The sequence below is a fragment of the Somniosus microcephalus genome, chromosome 9 (genome assembly GCF_052327205.1).
Source record: "Somniosus microcephalus isolate GS21.2 chromosome 9, FLI_Smic_1.0, whole genome shotgun sequence".
Lineage (NCBI taxonomy): Eukaryota > Metazoa > Chordata > Chondrichthyes > Squaliformes > Somniosidae > Somniosus > Somniosus microcephalus.
In genome coordinates this window covers 124,300,050-124,325,627 of record NC_140995.1, presented here as the reverse complement: position 1 = coordinate 124,325,627, position 25,578 = coordinate 124,300,050, and the positions used below count along the sequence as shown (strand labels likewise).

Here is a 25,578-nt window from a genome sequence, read left to right as displayed (position 1 = left end):
AGACCAGGCATGCAAACTTGGAACCTTCCTGGTCTCCTGTGTTTCAGTACCGCATGAGACGACGCATTTACATATTGAGCTTTGAGAAGGCCGCAAATTATAATTAACCCTTCCTTTTTGTTTTAAAATTTATGAATGCGGCATGCATGAAGCAGAGAACATGAGCTCATTGATGCACGGAGGCTGGAAATGACCTTTCATATTCTTATTTCCCTAAATTCCTAGCTAGAGGTGTGACTTCTCCAGAATGTCATTTAGCAGTTTTCAGTTTTATATTTAAAATATTATATTTAGGGATTCAGTTGGAAATGGCCCACTCCCTAAAAAATAAATGAAACTCTAAAAACGATCTGCTATTAAAAGGAAGAAAATGCAGCTTCCCTCCAGAGAAGGGGAGAAATATTGTTGTACTTCCTCCCCCACTCTTAATAATGGCCTTTTTATTGAATAATAAAAAACGCTTTAATTGGAAGCATTTATTTTTCAAATGTATCCAGTTCCCTTTAAGTGATATTAAGAGTAGCTCATGCTCCTATTGTTTCCCATTGGTATTAAATCACGCTTTTTGTATCTTGGGGCAGATTCAGCAATAACGCCTGTACATAGCACCTTCTATATGTCTCAATGTGCTTCATGTATTATTTTGGAGTGCAATGACTGTTATGTAGGCACAGCAGCCACTAGGTGCACAGCAAGATCCCAAAGACAGAAATCACGAAATCTATCCTTCCTGAGCATAGAGATTTGAAACACTAAAAGGTAGAGAACAGATCGTGGAGAAGACCATGCTGAGTATCCCAGCAGTAAGAAGCATACTTCAGAATTGTCCAGGGATGTCTCGGATCAGCATTACTCCCGTTCCTCGACTCCCCTGCATTCTGAATGGCAACTGCCCTTGGAGGAATCACCCAAGTATGTCACGTCCGATCATCAGCTCTGAGATGACAACTTGCCACCAAATGATTTCCATCCAGTAAAAGCTTAGGCTTTAGTTATGCTGCCAATTTCACATCATTGTGATGCAGTTCTGAGTGTACATTAATATACAAAGGGGGAGAAATTGAGTATAGTCCCGTTTGGGGCGCCAGGGCGCTAAAAGTAGCGCCCCGGAAACATGCGCGCCCCTGCACCAGAAATTGAGTGGCTGCACCCAAAAGGGAAGTGCAGCGTTGCTGGAGGCGCCCCGCATCCCTCTTGGGGCGCTGCGAGTGAATATCGTGGTGCAACGTGCCGCAGCGCCACACGCTGCGGCACGTCGCGCTGCGGTATTGCAGGCCTTCCTCCCCTTCTTAAAGGGGAGGGGCCTTGTGCAGCACGATCTGGGGCCCAGCTGGGCCCCCGAGGATCGGGAGTGCAGGCAAAAGAGCCCGGCACCGAGGAGAAGTGCCGGGCTCTTGGAGCGCAGCCGGCACTCCGCGGGGGGGGGGGGGGGTTCAGGAGGCCGGGAGCGCTGGCAGGTGGCCAACAACAAAAATGGCCGCCCCGCACCTCGCCTTTAATTTGCGCCTCCCCGGCCGCAGGTAGGCCACCCTGACCCTGGTGGACATAGCGTCCGGCGGTAAATCAGGGGGCACTGCCGAATATCGCAGCTGGGGTGTCAGCGAGGCGCTGCACACACCGATGACGTCATCGGCAGTGGCGCAGCGCTAATGGTTAGCGCCACCACTAACGTCCCGCAGAATTTAGCGGGAGGCGTGGACAGTGCCGCGCCCGGGCGCCAGTTGGCTTGCGACCCACTTAGCGCCCTCTTAAGGCGCTAATGGGTGGCGCAACCAACTGAATTTCTCCCCCAAAGTGACTTATTGCGTTACTCAGCTGCCAATGTACTAAAACCATTTTAAGACCAAAAGTTTGTACTCTTGTGCTCTTCTGACATTATAAATGAGTTATTGGGGGAGTTAAGCTCTTCAGAAGACAGTTGGCAGGTACTGCTCTCTGATTAGTATCTCCTGCCAAACAGGAGATATGTTCAGCAATCTTTTCTAAGAGATCTCATCAGGCTCTTCCTTCTAATTCATCTTTCAGTTCCTAGCCTCCAGTAACCATAGACATACGACATATAAGAAGGCCATTTGTGCCTGTGTTAGCTCTTCAACTGCAACTATCTACTTTGATGCCTTTTCCCTGCATCCTTTTATAATCTTTTTGAAATATTGACCCATTTGCCTTTTAAGTGATGTTATTGAAGGTAAACTTTATAATTTCACGTTCCTGATGTAGAGCTTCGCTCACTGGGAGCACATATTGGGAATTTGGGCCTAGAGATCAAGGACTCCACGTGTTTATCCATCCATAAAATTACTTGCATAGTTTCTGCCTCAATAGCCACTTGCGGTAAAGCATTCCATGTTCTCACAATCCTCGGTATGAAAGCATTTCTTTTAACTTTCCCCCTTCATTCCTCTAGCGATAATCCGGAGTCTCTGCCTGCTTGTTACCGATTGGCCAACCCAACCCATGGAAACAATCGTTCACTATTTACCTTCACAAAACCCGTCATAATTTTGTAAATCTCAGTTAGATCCGTCGTAATCTTTTGTGCTCCAGTGGGGGGAAAAAACATTTTTTTTCAAGCCTTTCTTCATAACTATAACCTTTCATTCCTGGTGTCATTCCAGTGAATCTTTGTATCCTTTCCATGGCTTGAAAATCCTGCCTATAACGTGGTGCACAGATCGCAACGTAATACCACACCTATAACCTAACCAATGTCTTGTACAAATTCAACATCTCTTTTATATTCAGTGCCATATATACATATAATAAATAACCCCGAATCCGATTTGTCCTTTTTATTGTTTTTGCCACCTCCACTCCTGCCTTTAACGAAATTTATGTATCCATACCCCGATCAAAGATGAAGCTATCAGATAGAAACATAGAAGATAGGAGCAGGAGTAGGCCATTCGGCCCTTCGAGCCTGCTCTGCCATTCAATGAGATCATGGCTGATCATCCAAATTCAGTACCCTGTCCCTGCCTTCTCCCCATATCCCTTGATCCCTTTAGCCTTAAGAAATATATCCAACTCTTTCTTGAATATATTTAATGAACTGGCCTCCACCGCCCTCTGTGGCAGAGAATTCCACAGGTTCACCACTCTCTGGGTGAAGAAATTCCTCCTCATTTCAGTCCTAAATGGTTTACCACTTATCCTCAGACTATGACCCCTGGTTCTGGACTCCCCGACCATCGGGAACATCCTTCCAGCATCTAGTCTGTCCAGGCCTGACAGAATTTTATAGGTTTCGATGAGATCCCCTCTCAATCTTCTAAACTCCAGTGAGTATAACCCCAATCGACACAATCTCTCCTCATACGTCATTCCTGCCATCCCAGGTATCAGTCTGGTGAATCTTCGCTGCACTCCTTCCATGGCAAGAACGTCCTTCCTCAGGTAAGGCGACCAAAACTGCACACAATACTCAAGGTGCGGTCTCACCAAGGCCCTGTACAACTGTAGCAAGACATCCTTGTTCCTGTACTCGAACCCTCTTGCCACGAAGGCCAACATACCATTTGCCTTCTTAACCGCCTGCAGCACCTGCATGCTTACCTTCAGCGACTGGTGCACAAGAACACCCAGGTCTCTTTGCACTTCCCCTTCTCCCAATCTATTGCCATTCAAATAATAATCTGCCTTCCTGTTTTTGCCACCAAAGTGGATAACCTCACATTTATCCAAATTATAGTGCATTTGCCGTGTTTCTGCCCAATCACCTAACCTGTCCAAATCGTACTGGAGTTTCACGACATCCTCCTCACAGCATACCCTCCCACCCAGCTTTGTGTCGTCTGCAAATTTGGAGATATTACATCCAATTCCCTCGTCCAGATCATTAATATATATTGTGAACAGCTGGGGTCCTAGGACCGATCCTTGCGGTACTCCACTAGTCACTGCCTGCCACTCGGAAAACGACCCGTTTATTCCAACTCTTTGCTTTCTGTCCGCCAACCAGTTCTCTATCCAAGTCAATACCTTGCCCCCAATCCCATGTGCCTTAATTTTGCATGCTAATTATGCATGAGTTGTACATGCTCCCTCAGAGTATCAGAGCAGTTAGCGATTAGCTACTCTGTATCTACCGTCTTTTAAAAAAAAAATCATTTATTAAATTGTGATGTGAATTGTTATAAGCACAGCTGATACTTTATTTGTATGTATATATTGAGAGGATGTTGATTTTCATTTTGTGAGTACCCAGCAATGGAGATATCTGTAAATATCTGTCAGTAACACCTCCATTGACTGGTACTTACGACTACTCTTGTTTTCCAGTGTCAGCATTTTACAATATTGCTGAATTGTAAAGAATTAGTGCGTATGTGTTCTTTCAAAACAGATTTGTTGTTGTTTTAGGCCTGATTTCCACACCCTGTATTTGGATGAACCGGATACTTCAGGGCATATATATGGGCCTGATAGCCTTAAAGTGAGTTTATTTTTGGTTCTCTGCCTGTATGGTGATTGTAGGTTAATTTAATAATTTTAACAAACGTAATATTGTATCCAGATACTTCGAATGCAGCAAAATAAGATTCTGGGAAAAAATTCGGTGTTGCCCCTCTTAGGGCGCTAACATCAAATTAGCACCCCCTCCACCTGAAATTCAATTGTAGCACCCCAAGCAGGAGGTGGAGTGCTACTGGAAGTGCTCCACCTCCTTTTTGGGGCGCTACAACTGAATATCGCGGCGCTACATGCAACAGCGTCACGCGCATTGGCACCCAGCGCCATGTCATTGCAGGCCTGCCTCTCCTGATTAAAGGGGAGAGGCCTAGCGCTGCGTGCACTGGGGTCCTGCTCGACCACCGGGGAGCGGGGTACTGTGTAAAAATGGCCACCTGACATCTGCCCTTTAAGTAGCGCCGCCGCAGCTGCATAAACACCACCCTGACCCTGTCGGACATATCGTCCGGCGATAGGTCAGGGGGCACAACCCAAGTTTGTAGCCGGGGCGCTGCGCACGGCAATGATGTCATCGGCTGCGGCGCAGCACCACGGGGCGCTACCGCCGCCGCTAACCTCCCGCTGAATTTTGCAGGAGGCGTTAGCGGCGCCGTACCTGGGCGCTAGGGGATTTGTTTTTTAATTATAAATCAACCTAATTTTTCCCCTAGGGTGTTAACAGTGGTCAAAGTTAACGTTACTTGTTACAGGGAGATCCTATGCACAGTTCCCTGGTGTATGCTGGATTTCCTGATTTCATCCAGCTTGGCGGTGAGTGCTGCAGTGTCCTGGGGTAGAGTTTTCACTAGGTTGTGCTGGTAATTTGCCCAAAATAGGCCAAACCAGCATAAAAGATCAAGGAATATCAAGCGCAAGTCAAGCCCAGCACAAATCAAGTTTCCGTGATCTTTAACCCTGGTTTAACAAAGCAATGCGCTGGAAGGCCGCCACGTCCCAGATCAAAATAATAATCATGGCGAGTTTCCGCCAATTGCACCCATTTGCGGGCCTTCGAGGAGGCTCTTCAAATTAAGATGTATTTTTTAAAAAGATAGACTTGAATTTATATAGTGCCTTTCATGACCACCGGACGTCCCAAAGTGCGTTACAGCCAACAAAGTACTTTTTTTGAAGTGTAGTCAAATGTTATAATGTAGGAAACGTGACAGCTAATTTGCACACAGTAAGCTCCCACAAACAGCAATGTGATAATGACCAGATAATCTGTTTTTTTTTGTTATGTTGATTGAGGGATAAATATTAGCCAGGACACCGGGGATAACTCCCCTGCTCCTCTTCAAAATAGTGTCATGGGACTCCAACAGTGCAACACTCCCTCAATCACTGGAGTGTCAGCCTAGATTTTTGTGCTCCAGTCTCTGGAGTGAGACTTGAACCCACAACCTTCTGACTCGGAGGCAAGGGTGCTATCAACTGAGCCACAATTGACACTTTTAGGCACAAAGGCATTAGTAGGCACCTTTTTAAAAAAAGTTTTTAAATATTAAAAAATAATTTATTAAAAACTGACTAGTATACACCAATGAAACTAGTAAATGATTCTGTATAGTTTTTTTTTAAAGTCATTTTCAGTTATTTAAAGTCAGGTTACTCACGGGTGGTGGACTGGACACACTTATTAAAAATGTTTATTTTTTTGTGGTGTTTTCAGCTGTATTAATAAAACTGCGCCAGGTTACCACTCTAAAATACATCAAGGAATACTTTTTAATGCAAGTCAAAAAAAATAAGCAATTACGTTTTATTACTATGCTGCCCCATTGTGCTGGGTCATGGAAGATTTTATGTTTGTGATTATGCAAATAAACTGAGCGGAAACTTGAACTTTTCCTTCACTTCAGAAAAATAGCACAATTTTGAGCGCAATTTGTGGCCAGATCGCCGATTGTGCCCAAAGCGGAAACTCTACCCCCCCCCCCCCCTTTTAGTGATAATTATAGAATTATTGTTAGGATCTGGGAAATTATTGAGAGAGTGAGAGTTTGTAAAATGAGGTTCCACTATACAGTAATAATTATGTGGTGCTTTCATCGTGAAACATTGTTATAAGACTGTTCTTTCAAATGATGGGAACTATTACAATTTGGGCTACTTCCCAAAACGTTTACTTTTGCACAGTGCAAAAGTCGGCTTCTATAGGGAGGCCTGTGAAGTAGGATAGCAGGCCATAGGGTGAATGATAAACCCTTTTATCATTTCATTATGCACTGGAACTAATGCTGACTACTCCAGTGCGTGTGCCAGATCTCCCTGAACTGGAGTTGAACACATAATTCTTGCTTACTAAAAAGTGAAATTATACAGAAGAAGCAAGAATAAATCTGCAGAATTCAAACATTTCAGTTCTTATTTTTCAACATAACTTCAAAATTATTTTCCTCGAATCAAAATAACAAAGATATTTGAGGTGTTTTTTATATAAATGCACATTGTTGGGCTCACTACTCTTTGGATGCAGGTCTCTGTCACAGAAGCCATTTTTGAAGTGCTGCAATACTATGCATGGCTACAAATTTTCTACAAAAGATGTAACAGATGTAAGCATCACAGGAACTCATTCTTGATTCCCTATCATGGTGGTGCCAATTGACTGTTGCCTGCTTACCTGAAATAAAGATCTTCCTGGGACCTAGAACTGCAGCAGAGAGGACATGAATAATATTGTAATAAATAGGATAGTGAAAATCATTTTGACCTTATGTGTTGTGCACTCCAGACTTTGTGTTTTTTCTCTCTTAATATATAGGTGGCAATAGCACTAGAAAGAGTGGACACGATGGTGGGAATGCTGATGGATGGGCTCAAGCAAAGAAACCTGCAGCAATGTGTCAACCTGATTCTGTTATCTGACCACGGTATGATACCAGAGTTGCACAGACAGCTCCTCACAGAGGAACCTCCAGTCTTTCACATTGCTTCTCACAATTTGCCATGCTCCCAATTTGATGTCATCAGCAAATTTCAATATAGTTTCCTCAGTTCCTACATGCAGAGTATTTATTTACAGTAAATAAGAGCAGTTTAAATGTAGACTTGTGTGGAATACCATTCATCCCATCTTTCCAGTTGGTGAATAACCTTTTACTTCTACCCTTTTACTTTCTTCTTTCCAACCATATCTCTGACCATGTAGCCACAATCCCCTTCATTCCATGTGCCATTATCTTTGCCGTAAGTCTCTTACATGGTACCTTAACAGATGCTCTTGAAAATCCATATAAACCACATCCACTGCATTTCCTTTATCAATCCTTTGTTTTTCCTACAAAGAATTCTATAAGTTAGTCATACACAACTTGGCTTTTCAAAATCCATGCTGACTAGCACTAGTTAACTCCTGTTTGACCAATTACTTAGTCCTGTGTTATAGACTCTCAGGGCACGATCTTGCCAGCCCTGGGGAGGCGCGTTTGGAAGCAAGACTGCCGTGAAAATGGCAGAATTTGGGGGCAGGTGCCCAACCCGCCTCCGTGCCATCTTGCCAGGAGGCGGGTAGCCGTCCCGTGCTGGGTCCCGTCTCCTTGGAGGCGGGAAGGGGTTACATCCACTTAACTGCCTGTTAACAGGCAGAAAGTAGGATTATCCTCTTTATGCCCACACAAGTGCGGGCTTCCCGAAGGCGCCGAACCCCGCCAGGCCACCGAGGCAAATAGGGGGTCTGCGGGGGTCGGAGGGGTCCAAAAGTGTGCTGTGGAGGTGAGTGATGGGTGCAAGTGTGGAGAGGTGAGTATCTGAGGTAAGTGCAAAGTGTTAGAAAAAGTGTACTTACCTTTGTTTCTTCCTGCAGGCTTCAGACGGTGTGTATGCGGAGAGTCTCGCACTTCCACGGTAGAGATGACAGATGGCCGTTGCATTCTCCAGTGCAACAGCCATCTCATTTCTGCAAAAGAAAAAGGTTTGATGAGGTCTTGAATTCAAGACCTCATCAAACTATAGAGAATGTCACTTTGACAGCTTCACAGAGCTGTCAAACGATGACAATTTGACAGATGAAACATCATACGTTGACGTTCTCTGCAACCCCTGCTGGGCGAACTTAACAAGGTCAATCAAGGGAAAATAGCGTGGGTTGGCCACAAATTGATGGAGGCGGGGCTAAAACCCAACAAGTGGGAGTCCCACCTCCAAAAGCACCCCATTGAGAAAATTACCCTCCAAGGCCCTGAAAATGAATGGGTTTCTGGAAAAATTCCACAGCGGAAGAACCAGGAAATGGGTTGAGCCCCGGTGTATCTGGGTCGCAGCCTTCGCTGGGAATTTCTTTGGGGGCCTTGCCTGGGACAAAACCTCTGTCCACCCCAAAATGATCCCCTGCCTCAGTGGGGGCAAGGCGGGAGCCAGGTACTGCACAGCTGGGTTCCCAGCTTACTCAGGGTGGAGACAACTTACATTTATATAGTGCCTTTAACATAGAAAAAGATAGTGGTAATCTGGAACTCGCTCCCACGAAAAGCTGTTGATGCTACATTAATTGAAATTTTCAAAACTGATATTTAAATTTTTGTATTAAGGGATATGGGCCTAGAAATTCAGTTGGTTGCGATTAGCGCCTAATGAGCCTGAGATTTGGGGCGTTACCCAATTTTCGGCCGGGCGCAGTGATCCCAGCGCTTCCTGCCATATTGAGTAGCCTTTTAGCGCCGGCGCTAACTCTTTGCACCTGCTTGCGGGCTCAGCCAGATCATGACGTCATTTCATTGTGCAACGCCTTTTTGGCGCCCCGGACCGGAAATTCAGTGGCGCCCCCCTCCGTTCCGCCTGGCGCTATTAGTGACAGTTGGATGGAACGTTACCAGGTCCTTCTCGTACTCGGGGGGCGCTCTTTAAAGGGGACAGCACTAGTATAAAAGTGGCAGCCATTTGGCCTGGCCATCCTGCTCGCTGCTGGAGAGAGTTGCAGACCTTCAGTTGCAGAGAGTTCTTCTCATTGAGTCAGAGGAGCCTTGGGACCTTCAGCCCTGTCCAGAACAGTTTGATCCTGAGAGATTACTGCGTCTTACTCGTCTGACAGAATAATGGGAGCTGCTTTGGAGGGGAATGTCATCCTGGCTGAACAACTGGCAAGGGCACAAAGACGGAGGGAGAGAGGGCCGGGATTGGCCAGAAGGAGGAGGGCCAATGGACGTCGCCAAATCCGACCATACGCTGCCAGGGTTTTTAGGCAGCAGGTCTCATACCTTACCATATCGGAGGAGCAGTGTCTGCGAAGGCTCAGATTCGGTAAGGATGTTGTGACTGAGCTGTGCCACCTGCTTGCTCAGGATCTGCAGCCGCGGTTACGGTGCAGGACCTCTCTGTCGGTGGCCGTGAAAGTCACTGTTGCCCTCAACTTTTACGCCAGCGGCTCGTTTCAGGCAGCAACTGGGGACATCTCAAATATCTCTCAAATTGCGGTTCATTGCTGCATCCGGCAAGTGACAGCTGCCCTCTATAAAAGGAGGCGCGAATTAATCACCTTCCCTGTGACCCTGGAGAAGCAGGGGGAGCGCGCGCAGGGCTTCGCGGCTATTGCGGACTTCCCCATGGTGCAGGGGGCCATTGATTGCACACACGTGGCTTTGCGGGCGCCATTACAGAATCCATCCGACGCACCCAGCCAATGCCAGCCGACCCTCAAGGTCCAGCAGAGCAGGCGGACGAGGAGGAGGAGGAGGAGCATGCGGACAAGGAGGATCAGGAGGAGGAGGAGGAGGAAGATGGGAGGGCTCCAGAAACTGGAAGGGCCATTCGTCAGAGGCTCATAAGGACTCGGTTCTAGGCCCCTCGGACGGAATGCTGGCTGTGATTGGAACAGCGCCCTTCGGTTCGCAGTAAGCCTATGAAGGCCACCATGATTGTAAATAGTCTACAGCTCCATTGTAAATAAAACATTTTCTTTATTTTCAAACAAGTGCTTCCTTCCAGCATGACAACGTAATGGTAACAGAAATCATAACTAACAAACTAACAGATAACTGTCTGACAACCCGGCGAGACTAACCAAAACATAACAAACACACACAGCAGGTGTGGACGGCCTTCATTTCGAAAAAAGACACGTCTTAGCACCTCCCTCTGCTGTTGACCCCTTGATGGAGACCGACTCCTCTTACGAGGTCGGCCCCTTCCATCCCTGCAGCTCCTCCGTAATTGGACCCCAGTGGCTGCGTCAAGGCTGGGGGACGTCTGCTGAGTGTCTGGAAGCGCTGAAGCCCCTGAGGGACGGCCTGGACGACCTCTGGGCTTGGCTGCTCCAACTGGGCATGTCTGGATGCAGTCTGCCATGCAGTTGGTGGCAGCTGCACTGCTGACGTTCCAGCGGTGGCATCAGGAATGCTCACATGCAGAGAGAGGACACCTGCACCGTGGTCGGCCGACACACTGGCACTCTGACGGGGCCGCACTGGATCATCCGCCACAACCGACTGCTCCACAGATTCATGGTCTGCTGTGGTGCTGCAAGGGCCTGGGGTGATCCTGCATGATGCAGCTAGGGTGGCAGCAGTGAGTGTTCGCGTGGCCTCAATTTGCGTGTGGACGAGGCCAGCAAGTGACTGCGTGGCAGCAGTGAGGACCTGCATGGCAGGTTCCAGTGCTTCGGAGAAGCCATGGACAATCCTTTCCACTGCTTCGGACAAGGCCGGAACAGTCCTTTCCACTGCTTCGGACAAGGCTGGATCAGTCCTTTCCACTGCCTCGGACAAGCCCTGGACAGACCTTTCCATTGCTGCCCCGAAGCCCTGGACAGTCCCTTCCATTGCTGCCCCAAAGTCCAGCACACTCTTTGCCAGTGTGTCGATCGACTCAGGCATCCTCCCCACTGCAGCCATAAGCTCAGTGTGCCTGAGCCAGGTCTGGGCGCTCATATCAGCAAGGCTACGCACCTCCTCTGCACTCTGTGCAGCAGTCATCGTGGCCTGCCTCGCCCTCCGGGGAGATGGCCCCCGAGCTTCCCTACCCCCCTCACGTTGCTGCAGGCCGCTGGTTCCTGCAACTGGCTCCTCATCAGAGCCCCCCCCCCCCCCACCCCTCCCCTCTAGGGAACTACTATTCCCAGTCTCCAGATGCGTTGGCTCCCCTGAGGCTGGCACGGATGGTCCGGCTTCCTCCTGATCGTCGCCTCCGGAGGCACTGGCACTGGCAGCGTGAGGGGCCGGCTCCCGAGCTGGTGATGCAGCATCTGAAAGCAGGGAGGTTGAAGAGTGGCTTTAGCAAAAGAACAACTTGGCAGCAAGGGATGCAAGAGTGCGATAATGCTATGACATGGGTCCACAGTGAGAAAGCATGCTGGTGGGGGAAACAAGTGGAAGGAGACAGCTGTAAAAGGTGAGAACCTTACCATCGCTGTGGACAATGGGGTCGGCAGCTGCAGTGGTGACAGGACCACTCAGACGTCCTCCAACAATCTGGTGGACTCTCTCCTCGAGATCCGTCAGTCTGCAGTTGAGGAGGACCTCCTCCGGTGCGAAGCTGGTCCTTGCGGATCTTCGCCAGCTTGGCCTGCAGGGGAAAGGACGGGAAGTGATGTTACATGATGCCCTGAGTTATCATCTTATGCCCCCCATGGTGGAACAACCCTCACATGATGCCCTGAGTTATCATTTCATGCCCCCCATGGTGGAACAGCCCTCACATGATGCCCTGAGTTATCATCTCATGCCCCCCGTGGTGGAACAGCCCTCACATGATGCCCTGAGTTAAATGTGCATGTGTGTGACCAGATAGGGCCATGGGTGCTTGCTGACAGATGGCTATTGGGGCATAGCGCACCCTGTAGCCATAAAGTCAGGCGCGAATGGAGGGATGCATAAGTTTACATAAGCAACACTCACCCTCACGACCCGAGTGAGGTCGTTGAATTTCTTCCTGCACTGCACAGGGCTCCTGGTCGCCATGCTGCTGGAGTTGACCCTCTGAGAAACATCCCTCCAAGCTCGTCGGTAGTCCTTATGATTAGGCCTCCTGCCATTGTCGGGGTAGAGGACATCTCGCCGGCGCTCCACTGCGGCCACCAATTCCTCCAGAGACTCATTGGTGAAGCGCTCTGCTCTCTGCCTCACCCTCTCCATCTGCTCCAAGTTTTTTGCGCCAGAGAAGGGCCTGCGCCGATTTGCAGGCCTACAAGGCGCAGAGTGTGGATGCTGGAGCTGCCTGACCCACCCCATTAAGAGCTGGCCGGTGCCTGGAAGTCTCGTGGTCATCAGTGATTGAGAGCACCTGCGCTGCGCCCGCCCGCCCCGATATTGGGTTGCGCCAGCATGTTAGTGCCTTAGGAGCCCCGTGTAATGCCTGAACTCGCGCCTCAATCACCTTTGGGGCGCTGCAACCCAATATCGCGCGAGGTGGTGATAAGTTGCGTCTGGCTATAAAATTTGCGCTGCGCCAATTCTAACGCCCCAAGCGGGGCTATACCCAATTTCTAGGCCGTGGAACTAAGGTGGGTAAATGGAGTTAAGATACAGATTGGCCGTGATCTAATTGAATGGTGGCACAGGCTTGAGGGGCTGAATGGCCTACTCCTGTTCCTATATTCCTAAAATCAGTCCAAGGCGTTTGATGAGATGTACAAGCCTCCAAGTATAAAAGTGACCCCAATAGTTGGTTGAGGCTAGGAAATATATATGTATGTTATCAGCCCCTTTTGTAAGGGGCCAGCAAGTCAATTTTCCAGTTATTCACCTCCCTGGATGGCACCAGAGTGCCAGAGTTTCCTGCCTGTGTAGGCTGGCCGGTGTCCAAGATGTGCCCTTAGTGATGCCGGTGCCTGACAGACCTCTTTAACTGAGGTGCCCTCCCTCCAGCCCCTGGTGGGGCCGGCACTAAAGAGCACAAGAGAGGAAACACTACTTGACTTGGTTCTGGATAATGAAGTAGAGCAAGGCCTTAGAGGGATTTGAAGATAAGATCAAGGATTTTGACATCAATATGCTGGTGGGTAGGGAGCCAGCGGAGTTCAGTGAGAACAGAGGATGGGTGTGAGATGGAATGCAGGTAGCAGATGATTTGGAGTTTGTATAGGGTGGAGTTGGGGAGACTTGTGAAGAGAAGTTCAAGAAATCATCTTGAGGTGATGAAAGCATAAATGAGGGTTTTAGTGTCTGTGGGGTGAAGGGCATAGAAGAGTTATGTTCTGGAGCTGTAGGATACGAGTTGAATTAGATGTGGGATTTGAAACTCAACTCAGGGTTGAACAGAAAACTGAGGCTATACACTTCGGATTCAACCTGACGTCAAGCAAAAATGTGATTAGTTTTGGATGTGATGCCTCTTACAGTCAAATATCTTGCAGTATTCAGTGTCCAAGCTACACACATGAAGGATGGCATCGTAGGGAAGGTACTGGAGATCTGCTTGTGTCTGTACCCTGGTATGAGCCACTGCCTTCAAGAGAGGAATATATAAGAGCAAAAGAAAAGGCGGGGCAAGAAAAGGTCAATCAGCCCATTGAAGTTGATCCCTGTACGATGTTGTGTTTTGAACACCACCTTTGTTTGCCTCTACTATCCTGCCATATTGTAAACATTTATCACTTTTAAGAATTCTTCCTGAAATCTCTTTCAAATTTACTTTTCACTAATTTCAATTTAAGTCCTCTAATCCAAATGGTCCTGGTTTATTTTAAAGCAATAATTTAGGTTTAATTATCTGACCAAATGCCATCTAATATTTCATGTACTTAAATGAGATCTCCTTTCCTTCCCTCTTAACTGCTTAAACCTCCCTAATCTTTACTGTCAGTTTTCCCTTGGAATGTCCTGTTGCTCGCCTCTGTACCCTTTCCAATACACGAATATCTTTTAACTACTCTCCGAAGTATGGTCTAATCCTCAGAGCTCCAACTAAGTGGAGAAAATGGGAGGAAAAAAGAAAACTTGGTAACAAAAAAATTCAAAGCTTATTGTCTGTTCAAAATTGTCTGTTTTAGTTGCTTGCATAAAGAGAACATTAGCCATTTTATAGTAAATATTTATGCCTTTAGAGAAATGTTATATTCACTGTAATCTGTTTGCTTTGAATATCTTTCAGGAATGGAAGAAGTTAACTGTGAAAAGGTTGCATATATGAGCAATTATTTGGACACAATCGAGAACATCGACATGCGTTCTGGGCCAGCTGCTCGGATACGAGCTAAAGATGTCCCTAAGGAGTATTTCACATGTATGTAATCAAAACATTTAGTATTTCAGATATTGGCAGAGTAAACAAAGTTGACATTTCTGTTTTGTGAAACTATGTAGACAGTCCAACAGTTTGAGAGGAAGAGAAATACAAGTGTGAACTTTGTGCTGTTGTATTTACATTTGCCTTACCAAAATCCATAAAAAGTACTGTGAAATACTGCAGCAGCAATCTATCATCAAAGAGATGACCGGTGATAGTTGATGCAATGTTTACTCCAAGACTGTCTGTATTTACCATCAAAACTAAGGGGAACACAGAGTTCACATCTGAGAATGTTTAAAGTGCATCCAGTTACTTTTCTGATGACCACTATCTATTTATTGTAACAATCTTGAGGTGCTGGTGATGTTGAAGACTATTATCTAGTGCTGTATGCGGATCTTCACAAGTTTCCCTCTGCACTCAGAATCTTCCAGGTCTCGCCTTGTATATTAAATTATGAGGACAGGTTGCATAAATTTGGCTTGTATTCCCTTGAGTATAGAAGATTGCGGGGTAATCTGATCGAGGTGCTTAAAATGATAAAAGGTGTATAAAAGGGTAGATACAGAGAAACGAGTTCCTCTGATGGAGGAACCAAGAACAAGGGGACATAATCTTAAAATTAGAGCTAGGCCACTCAGCAGCAAACTCAAAGTCCATTTTCACACAAGGGGGAAAGAATTCCAGATTTCTACTACCCTAAGAGACCGTGGATTCTGGGTCAATTGGAGCTTTCAAGACAAGACAAGACAAGACAAGGTTAGGGTATCAAGGGATATGGCGCAAAGGCGTGTAAATGGAGTTCAACTGCAGATCCGCCATGATCTAACTGAATGGTGGAACAGGCTCGAGGGGCTGAATGGTCGTCTCCTGTTCCTATACCCAATTATCCCCCCCGCAGGGGCGGGGCAACCACAACTCCACCATCCCACGGTGCTCTCTCCAGGGTTGTTACATTTTTCATTCCCTTTTTGTTTCGAATTCTAATAGATCAACAGTAGCAAAGTTGCTGGATAATTGCACATGCAATAAGATACTTTAATGAAGTCTTTCAAGTGAAATGGGTACATAATCACCTGCTACCTGCAGACTGTGTCTCCCAGGAAAATATACAGGCAAAAATAAAGATGTTGCATTTTAAAATGGAATCTGTGCTGTTATGACATGCAAGCTCTCGCAGGATGAGTTGAATCTGATTATTTTTCCCTCCCTTTTTATGTGTCCAAAGGTTTTTTAAAAAAATTTAAATACTAAACGGCAGATCTCCCGTGGCGTTTCACTCAGTGAGTTGGAGGATTTGCTGTTTGATAACTGTATAGGTGTTTATTGCCATTTAAGAGATAATGTAAGGGGCACTGATTTACAGTGAGTGAATAAGTCAAATTCCACTTTTATTAAATGGTATTCTGGGAATTTTCCTGGTGCCTTGGGGATTGAATTCTTCAATTCTGTCCATTATTCTGTGAAGACTGTAGCTGTGGTCTTTATTTTAGTCATCTATTCCTTTAACTACATGTATTTAATGTTTATCCCTCATCAGTTTTAAAGCTGAGAATACACAGCAAGAAGAGGTACCAGTTGGAGGTAGATAGCTGCTATATAGCACACCTGGGTAGGAGGAATGGGTTTAGCTGCACTGGGGGCTAGTTCAGCAGAACTGAAGTGGGTGACCTGCAGTTTGACAGCATATGAGGGGCGTCCTTTAATCTGATGTTAGTGTTGGGGGAACCGGAGCTTTGGTGGAATGTGGGGTTTGACTCACTGCTGGATTCCTGGGGGGGAAAATTTGGTTGATTTGCGCCTCCTGTTAACGCCAAGCAACTAGCGCCTGGGTGTGGCGCCGCCAATGCCTCCCACGAAATTCAGCAGGAGGTTAGCGGCGGCAGTAACCATTAGTGCCCCGCGGCGCTACGCCTCCGGCGATGACATCATCGCCGTGTGCAGCGCCCCGGCTGCGATCTTCAGGAGCGCCCCCTGACTTACCGCCGGATGCTATGTTTGACGGGGTCAGCTATGTCTGACGGCTACCTGCAGCCGGAGCGGTGCAAATTAAAGGGGTGGTGCTGGGTGGCCATTTTTGTTGCTGGCCGCCTGCCAGCACCTGCCCCCATTGCTGTCCCCAGCCGGCTGCACTCCGTGAGCCCGGCACTTCTCTTGAGTGCCGGGCTCTTTTGCTGGCACTCCGATCCCTGGTGGCCCAGCTGGGCACCGGGTTGCGCTGCACAAGGCCCCTCCCCTTTAATAAGGGGAGGAAGGCCTGCAGTACCGTGGCGTGACATTCCGCAGTGTGAGGCGCTGTGATATTCACTCGCAGCGCCCCAAGAGGGAGGCGGGGCGCTTCCAGTAGCGCCCCGCCTCCCTCTTGGGGCGCTACCAGTGAATCTTGGGCGCGGGGGGCGCCAATGTTTTAGCACCCAGGCACAGTTAGCGCCCCAACTTTTCCCCCCTGGTGTCTGTCAGCAAAACATGCAGGAGTAGTAAAACCTGGATTTGCCAAGCTGAATTTCTGCTGTCAGCTATGTCATCATAATAGATATTTAAATGGTGGTACATGCTTAGCCATGGTGGGCGAGGAAAGAAGAATGAAGAAATCAGCCCATGCCTCCTACCTGCTGTCTATAGAGTATCATTAACAAAGAGCCAGTAGCACTTTGCCTGGAGACTGGGGCGTCAGCCTGCCCTTTCAGATGGGAAGGTGTGAGGTGCTAGGAGGCATCAGGAGGGGAAAGAGTATTTATTTTAAATAACTGTTCCTTTTGTGACTAATTCTACTGCATTTTTTTTTCAGTTGATTCAGAAGGTGTTGTAAAAAATCTTACTGTAAGTGGAGTTCACAACCTTCTAATGTGCATGATGGATTTCATATTTTCCTTGAATAAGCACTATTATAATTGAATAATATAAAGTGGTAGTTAAGTTCTAATACAGCAATTTTGGAAAGGTAGTACAAGCAGGTACTGTAATATGTAATCTCTTTGTTACATTAGTGCAGATCACCAGATCAACACTTTAAGCCCTACCTGAAGCATTTCTTGCCAAAGCGTTTGCACTATGCCAACAGTAGAAGAATTGAAGACGTTCTTTTGTATTTGGACCCACAATGGCAGGCTGTCCTGTAAGTTAAACAAAAAGCAAAATACTGTAGATGCTGGAAATGTAAAACAGAAACAGAAAACACTAGATTTGCTCAGCAGGCCAGGCAGCATCTATCGAGAAACCGCGAGTTGACATGATGGGCATAAAACCCTTTCTCAGAACTGGAGGAAGAGTTCTTGACACAATGGCCGGAATTTTCCAGGGTGGTAGCGGGCGCGATCGGTGGCGGGTCGGGTGAGAAAGTTGTTATTTTTGACAGTGGGTCAGGAACCCTCTGTCAACTCGCTCCCATACGCCTTTCCCCCAGGCGCATCTGTCATCGTGGAGCCAACCTGACTGGCAGTGGCGGGCGACCCAATTGAGATGGTTATCAGGTAGTTTACAGGCACTTAAGAGCCTTTTTTCACTTACTTTGTAAATTTCCCTGCATAGCCACGGGATTCACGCAGCTCAGGAACCACGTATGTCAACCTGAGGCGGGAGTTCCATGACCATTACCCCAGTAAAAGCTCCCACTTGACAGATGATCACTTTCCTCAGGCAGAAGCTGTTGCTCAGTCCATTTCCAGCACAGATTCTGCTGGCTGCAAGCCTTTCCAGCAAAGTCTCCATCCAGTGTCACCTCATTGGAAGAACTGTCTCACCATTGACAGATCGCTTCTGTCATCTGTACTTCACCTGCCATCTGTTCCATCAACATGGGTGCCCTTTATACTGTCTCACCTTGGTCCTCAGAATTGGACCACAATAAGCCCCAACACCAGCATCACCAGGCACACCAGCAGCACCAACAACAACACCAACCTTCTCCGCAATCACCTGATGCTGCACAGGGCACACGGCATCAGCACCAGAGCACATTGCTGTCCGGGAGGCCAGGGATGGCCTCACCGTGGCCAAATTTACTTCACTTGACGCTGTACGCCCTGGCTGCCACATGATGCGCCAGGTTGGCACCATCCCACACTAACACCATAAAGCATCCCTACAATGCCCAAGCCATTCCTTTCACACTCATCACCATTGCGGGGGGTACCGTTATGTCTCATCATTCACTGCAACTCACTAAGCCACTTCCAAAGGTGCACACAAATCTGTCCAAGACTGGAAAGTGTTGAAAATAAAGATTTTTATGTTTGACACCACGTTAACAGAAACTTTACATAAACATTGGATAAAACACCCAAGTGCCTACCCTTGTGTGTTGTTAGTTGGTATGATTGCACTAGGATGAGGATGAGTGTGAGGGGTGACTAGTGAGATGGGGATGTGATAATCTAGATAGAGAGGGATGGGTGGAGGTGCAAGGTATGTTTGTGTGAGTAAGGATGTGCAGGAGTAGGGTAGGGAAGGGATATGATGAGAGGCAAAGCAGGATGAAGTTGAGTGTGGCTTTGTACTAACGTTTCCTGATCTAATGAGATCATTGAAACGTTTGTGGTGCTGCACCCAGGTCCTCCTGACCACATCCCTGCTTGTGCCCTCCTCTGCAATCTGCAACCAGGCTGTGTTGGTCTCCTGGGGAGGTCTCTTCTGCCCATCGGAATGGAAGAGGACCTCCTTGCGTGCTGTGACTCCCTCCATAAGCATATGGAGAGAGTCATGGGAGAACCTGGGTGCAGCCCTCTGCCTCTGTGCAGTCATTGTCAGTGTTTGCAGCACCTCAGTGCTGTAGTACCCTGACAGCACTATGTTAGATTAAACGTCAAATCTAATATGGCCATGGTCCCTTTAAAGATCCCGGCTGAAAACGCGTCATGAATGACATCACCAGACCCACTCCATCTCATTGGGCCAGATAACGCGCTGGGTGGACTTAATAGGCTCCATTAAGATAAGTTAATTTTCAGCAGCGGGATGGAGCCAGCAGAGGGGTCGAGACCCACCATGGACACTGCCCGCACTGGACCCGCCCAGGTAGGCAAAATTCCGGCCAATGTTGATTTATGTTCTCTCCACAAATCCTGCCTGACCCGCTGAGCGTTTCCAGCATTTTCTGTTTTTAGTTTGCAAGTTAGTTTTAGTTGTTAACTTTGAATTATTGGATAATTCTAATTCTTTACAGATGGAGAATTCTAATAGGCACAAATGTATGCACATTTAAACTTCAAGGACGGCTGCTGCTAATGTGAGCTTATTACATGCAGACTCCACGGTGACCCTCTCCAGTGTTCTGCATGATCATCGCATTATTTTTACAGGAATCTTTGGATCAAGGTTATGTTTCACAAACATTAAATAGTTGGTACATTTTCCCATGTGTCTCAATTAATCTAATATCTCTTTGGGAACTTGGTGGTGGGTTTGTTATTTTTGCTTTTTATAAGTGCTTCTCTTACTGTTCTCCTTTCCTTTATCAGTAAAGTCTCGGCAATAACTAATTGGAGATTAACCTCTAAGTACATGCACCATTAATTTCCATGGGGGGTTCTACTGGATATCTGCAGTAGCATCTGTGGAAGATCTTTGTTTCTACAGGGTTTCCATGGATCTTCGGCCGAAGTGACGGCTGACAATTGGGAGAATCCATATGGAAATTCTACACCTCGATGTATATGAGATGCAAAGTAATGATCCTAGCATAACATCTGATTGGCTTTTTCTTATTTGGGGCTGATTTTTTTTTTCCATTTGCAACACAGTTTTGCTGCAGTGCAGCATTGTGCTCATAGTCAGCTTTATTTTCATCCAGTATTTCTTTTCCATTATGCTGCAAATGAGAGGGCAGAGTCTATATTGCGGGAATTGATAAAAGTATTCCAATTATCGTTCCATTGAAGTCAGTGGAACTAAAAATCAGGAGTGATGTAAAACGGGCTGCCGACTCGCTATCACCTGTTATACACTATTGCACGAAGTCAAGATCTACCCCATTATGACTAAGCTGTGTGGCGCACTCTTCTTGAAGGTGGGGGTGACAGCTGAAAAACAGCAGACCTGGGTTGCAGTACCCGTGGCCGAGGTGCTCCTTTGCTATTCAGGCGGCTTATTAGTGGGGTTGGCAGTCATGGATACAGAGGCTAGCCTTGTACTTCACCCTGTGTTTCTTTTCCTTCAATAATGCAGAGTCTGGAATTCTGAATAACAAAGACATCATGGCTGCTTTGCCCACATTAGCTCCAGGTGACTCTGCACTTGAGGGAGCCTTGCCATCTAGTGAAAGCTTATGTGTCCCATACAGTTGATGCCTTCTTTCCACAGGAAAAGTGATGAAGGTGCACACTGTGCTTGTCACTTCACTGCATGCTACCCGATTCACTGCACACTCACTTCATTTTGGTGTCTTTTGAAGAATTTATTCCATTCATTTTCAGGATTGCTTTTTGGTTTTGTTAACTATTGCGTAAAATAAATGTAGATTTTGAGGTATGTGACATTCTGTGTTGAGCTAACAGGTCAATCATTCTGCCCTCTGTTCCCAGGAAACCTCCAAATAAATATTGCACGGGGGGATTTCATGGTTCTGATAATCAATATAAGAACATGCAGGTGAGGTGCAGATGTTACTGGAGGATTTGAATCCTACTTGTGTCTTGCATTATGCCCATTAATCAAGAAAGCAATTTAAATATTGATGCACTTTTTGGAATGTAGCTTATTACCATGAGAAGTAATTGCATTCCTATTTCCTTTCTTTGGCAATGGCAGGCCATATTTCTAGCCCATGGACCGGGATTTAAGGCCAGGACTAAAGTTCAATCCTTTTCAAATATTGAAGTCTATAACCTGATGTGCGGTAAGAACATTAAGATTTTTATGGTTACGTTTGCTTGGTTATGAAGGGACTTTAGGATTTCTTTTGTTATCAAATGCTTTACAGGCAACCCAAATCCCAGACTCAATAATGGTTATCAGATCGTTGAAATAGGTGTTAATGTGACACACAAACTAAATGAGTAGAAAAAAAGTAATGATGGAAATTTCATGAAATTAGGGAACATTGTTGTACTTTAGTTGAAAATGCCTTGGAAACCAGGGTTTAAAATGCAACCTGTAATTAAAGTTCTATTCTATCGAATCCAGGAAGTGCATGTTTTATTGAACAGATCTAAAATGAATACACTTGTCTGATGTTGTAACGACAATTCACCACAGAATTGCATATAATTGTGTGGAAAATGCTGACTGATAATCTATTTAAACCTATTGTCTAGTTGTGCTGTTGTATAGGTTTATAAATAAAAATGTGACTGTTAATTGATGTGTGCAGAGTATACCTATCTGAAACTCAGTATGGCCGTGCACACGCATTCCATGATGACCTCCATGCCTGATATCAAAAGAGCATTCACTCCAATGAAATACCTTTCTCTTGGGCCCCATATGTTTAGGGTTCTTTAAATCTAAGATACTTGCATACCCCTACATTGATATCGCTTTCTTTACAAGTTAACGCTAATATGGGAGCAGAAATTTCAGTGTGGGATAGTAGCTGTTAAGTATTTAAGATTACATTTTATGCTATTTTAGCAGGGGTGTTAACTCATTCGACATTCAGGCTTGGGCTGATAAGTGGCAAGTAATATTCTCGCCATAGAAGTGCCAGGCAATGACTATCTCCAACAAGCGAGAGTCTAAACACCACCACTTGACATTCAACGGCATTACCATCGTCGAATCCCCCCACCATCAACAGCTGAACTGGACCAGCCACATAAATACTGTGGCAACAAGAGCAGGTCAGAGGCTAGGTATTCTGCAGCAAGTGTCTCACCTCTTGACTCCCCCAAAGCCTTTCCACCATCTACAAGGCACAAGTAAGGGGTGTGATGGAATACTCTCCACTTGCCTGGATGAGTGCAGCTCCAACAACACTCAAGAAGCTCGACACCATCCAAGACAAAGCAGCCTGCTTGATTGGCACCCCATCCACCACCTTAAACATTCACTCCCTCCACCACTGGCGTACCATGGCTGCAGTGTGTACCATCTACAAGATGCACTGCAGCAACTCGCCAAGGCTTCTTTGGCAGTACCTCCCAAAACTCCAACCTCTTCCACCTAAAAGGACAAGGGCAGCAGGTGCATGGGAACACCACCACCTCCAAGTCACACACCATCCTGACTTAAAAGTATATCGCCGATCCTTCATTGTCGCTGGGTCAAAATCCTGGAACTCCCTCCCTAACAGCACTGTGGGAGTACCTCCACCGCACGGACTGCAGCGGTTCAAGAAGGCGGCTCACCACCACCTTCTCAAGGGCAATTAGGGATGGGCAATAAATGCTGGCCTTGCCAGCGACGCCCAGATCCCATAAACAAATTTTAAAAAATTGTTTTAATAAGGGTTAATGCCTCCACTAAAATAGTGGAGAGAGACATTTCAGATGAAAGCATTAAGCATTTGTACAATTGCAACCTATGGTTTAATGCCAAGGCTTCAATGTTTTTAAACTACTAGGCCTAGAAATTCAGTTGGGCGCGGCAGCCGTTAGCGCCTTAGGAGGAGTAGATTTTGAGCGCTAGGCGCTTAGCGGCCGGGCGCAGCGCGATCTGCGCCTTGCCCCAACTTCAGTACACATTTAGCGCCGGCGCAAAGTCTTAGCGCGCGCCCTGCTGCGCGTGCACATCATGACGTCATTTGCTAGTGCAACGCCTTTTGTGCGCCCCGAACCGGAACTTCACTCGCGCCGGCCCATTGTGCGCCGGGCGGCCCGAGCGACTGTGAAGTGGAACGGTACACAGCCCAGCCGGGCCGCGGGGAGCGCAAATTAAAGGGCACTTACCCAGCAGTATAAAGGCCAGCCATTTTGCAGCATTCACTCTTGTGCAACGGTTTTTTGGACAGAGACCAAGGAGGAGAGTTTACTGGTTTGGACCAACACTTGGACAGGTATTTTTGGCTCAGGCCAGAGCTTACCAATTATCTTTGCCTTCATTCAGAGCTCAGTGTTTGCCAGCATATAATGGGGGCTGCATTGGGTGGCAACGCTGAATTTCAGCCTTATGCCAGAAGGGCTTACAGACGCCGTGAGAGAGTGGCAGCCCTGGCTAGACGCAGAGGGGGCAACAGGCGTCGCCAACTGAGGCCTTACCCACGCAGGGTATACCGCCAGCAGACCTCCTATCTGACCATGTCTGCCGCGATGTGTGTTAGGAGGCTGCGATTCCGAAGGGAGGTGGTTGCAGACATCTGCCGGCTGCTTCAGAGAGATCTGCAGCCACAGCTGATGCGCAGGACGTCTCTGTCGGTGGCAGTGAAGGTGACGGTGGCTCTCAACTTCTATGCCTCCGGCTCCTTCCAATCCGCTACTGGGGACATCGCTAACATCTCCCAGTTCGCCGTGCATTGCTGCATCCGCCAGGTGACCGAAGCCCTTTTCAGAAGGAGACATCAATTCATCTCCTTCCCCATGACCCTGGACAAGCAGCAGCAGCATGCAGTGGGGTTTGCAAGAATAGCGGGCTTCCCCATGGTGCAGGGCACCATTGACTGCATGCATGTGGCTTTGCGGGCACCTCTTGAGCATGCCGAGGATTACCGCAACCGGAAGGGCTACCATTCCCTCAATGTACAGCTGGTGTGTGACCACAGGCAGCGCATCCTAGCTGTCAATTGTAGTGTCCGTGTGTAGATAAAGACACTGAAGACAGGAGTTGGTTCATAGGTATTTACTAAGCAAGTCTGGGGGGGGGTTTCTAAAGGATATACACAATACACAGGCTTATATAGCCCAAGTGGCAATTACCGGCATTACGCACACCTGGGGCTCTTAAAGGCACATACACCATAATTGCTCTTAAAGGCTCATACACTACATCAATGCCCGCTTTCCAGGCAGCAGCCACGATGCCTTTATCCTGCAACAGACAACTGTGGCTGACATGTTCCAGGCACAGCCTCCCCCAAGAGGATGGCTTATCGGGGACAAAGGCTATCCTTTGTGTACCTGGCTCATGACCCCGCTCCGCGCGCCCACGACCCCTGCTGAAGAGGCATACAACGAGAGCCATCAAGCGACAAGGAACCTCATAGAACAAACAATCGGCGTGCTCAAGCAACGGTTCCGCTGTCTCGATCGCTCCGGGGGAGCCCTCCAGTATTCGCAGGATCGAGTCTCCCAATTCGACGTCGTTTGCTGCATGCTGCACAACCTGGCTATCCGCAGGACTCAAGCACTGCCACCTCACGTTGGACCACCACCTCAGGAGGAGGAGCATGAGGACGAGGAGTACCAGCCCAGGAGGGAGGCACAAGGTCCAAGGGCCGCCCGTCGGCGGCTTATTGAACGTCACTTCTAGGCCCCCTGTCAGGGAATGGCTTGTGCCAATGATAGAACATGATTGCAGCCGCTCCGCAAGCCCTCAGCCGGTTAAGGCAACAAACACTTCAAAGATCAAACATGGACAATGTGAATAAATAAAATGGTTTATTGTACAAACTCTGGGCCCTTCCCACATGAAAACCAAAAACAGACGAAACCCCCAAAAAACACTCAAACACATTACTCGCTCCCACAACCTGGAGAGGATTAACAAAATAGGGCAACTAAAATGGCCGTCATTCTCGGCCTTCGTCAAAAACAAACATCACATCATCGGCCTTCAAAAAACAAACATCCAATTCTCGGCCTCAAGAAACAAACACAAATGGCCACACATTTGACTATTTGGCCCGCTAGGGCGATGCCTTGGCCATCTTTGGGTGGCCCCTGCCCGCCCTGCTGCTCCGCCTCAAAGTAAGGCCATTGGCTGCTGCAAGGCTGGGGGCAGGCTCCTGAGGGGCACATGTCGTGACGGCAGATGCCCTTGGGGGTCGGCCTAGTCGAGGTCTGGCCGTCGAGCGGGCGGCTGTTGATTGCTGCAGCTGTGGCTGGCCAGCATCAGTCGCTGCAGCAGCTCCCGGCAGCTCCACTGGGGGACTGG

The 25,578-nt window shown here is 47.5% G+C and overlaps 1 protein-coding gene across 1 annotated transcript in view; it reads left to right on the top strand.

Moving 5' to 3' along the window:
- LOC147112659 (venom phosphodiesterase 2-like) overlaps nucleotides 1-25,578 on the top strand; it is a 210,666-nt gene that overhangs the window by 113,244 nt on the left and 71,844 nt on the right. Inside the window, exons 10-16 of the mRNA XM_085997122.1 lie at nucleotides 4,363-4,435; nucleotides 7,220-7,328; nucleotides 14,479-14,610; nucleotides 17,405-17,436; nucleotides 17,604-17,731; nucleotides 21,135-21,201; nucleotides 21,361-21,448. Of these exons, the coding sequence (XP_085853248.1) occupies nucleotides 4,363-4,435; nucleotides 7,220-7,328; nucleotides 14,479-14,610; nucleotides 17,405-17,436; nucleotides 17,604-17,731; nucleotides 21,135-21,201; nucleotides 21,361-21,448 (629 nt within the window). The remainder of the gene's footprint in view (nucleotides 1-4,362; nucleotides 4,436-7,219; nucleotides 7,329-14,478; nucleotides 14,611-17,404; nucleotides 17,437-17,603; nucleotides 17,732-21,134; nucleotides 21,202-21,360; nucleotides 21,449-25,578) is intronic.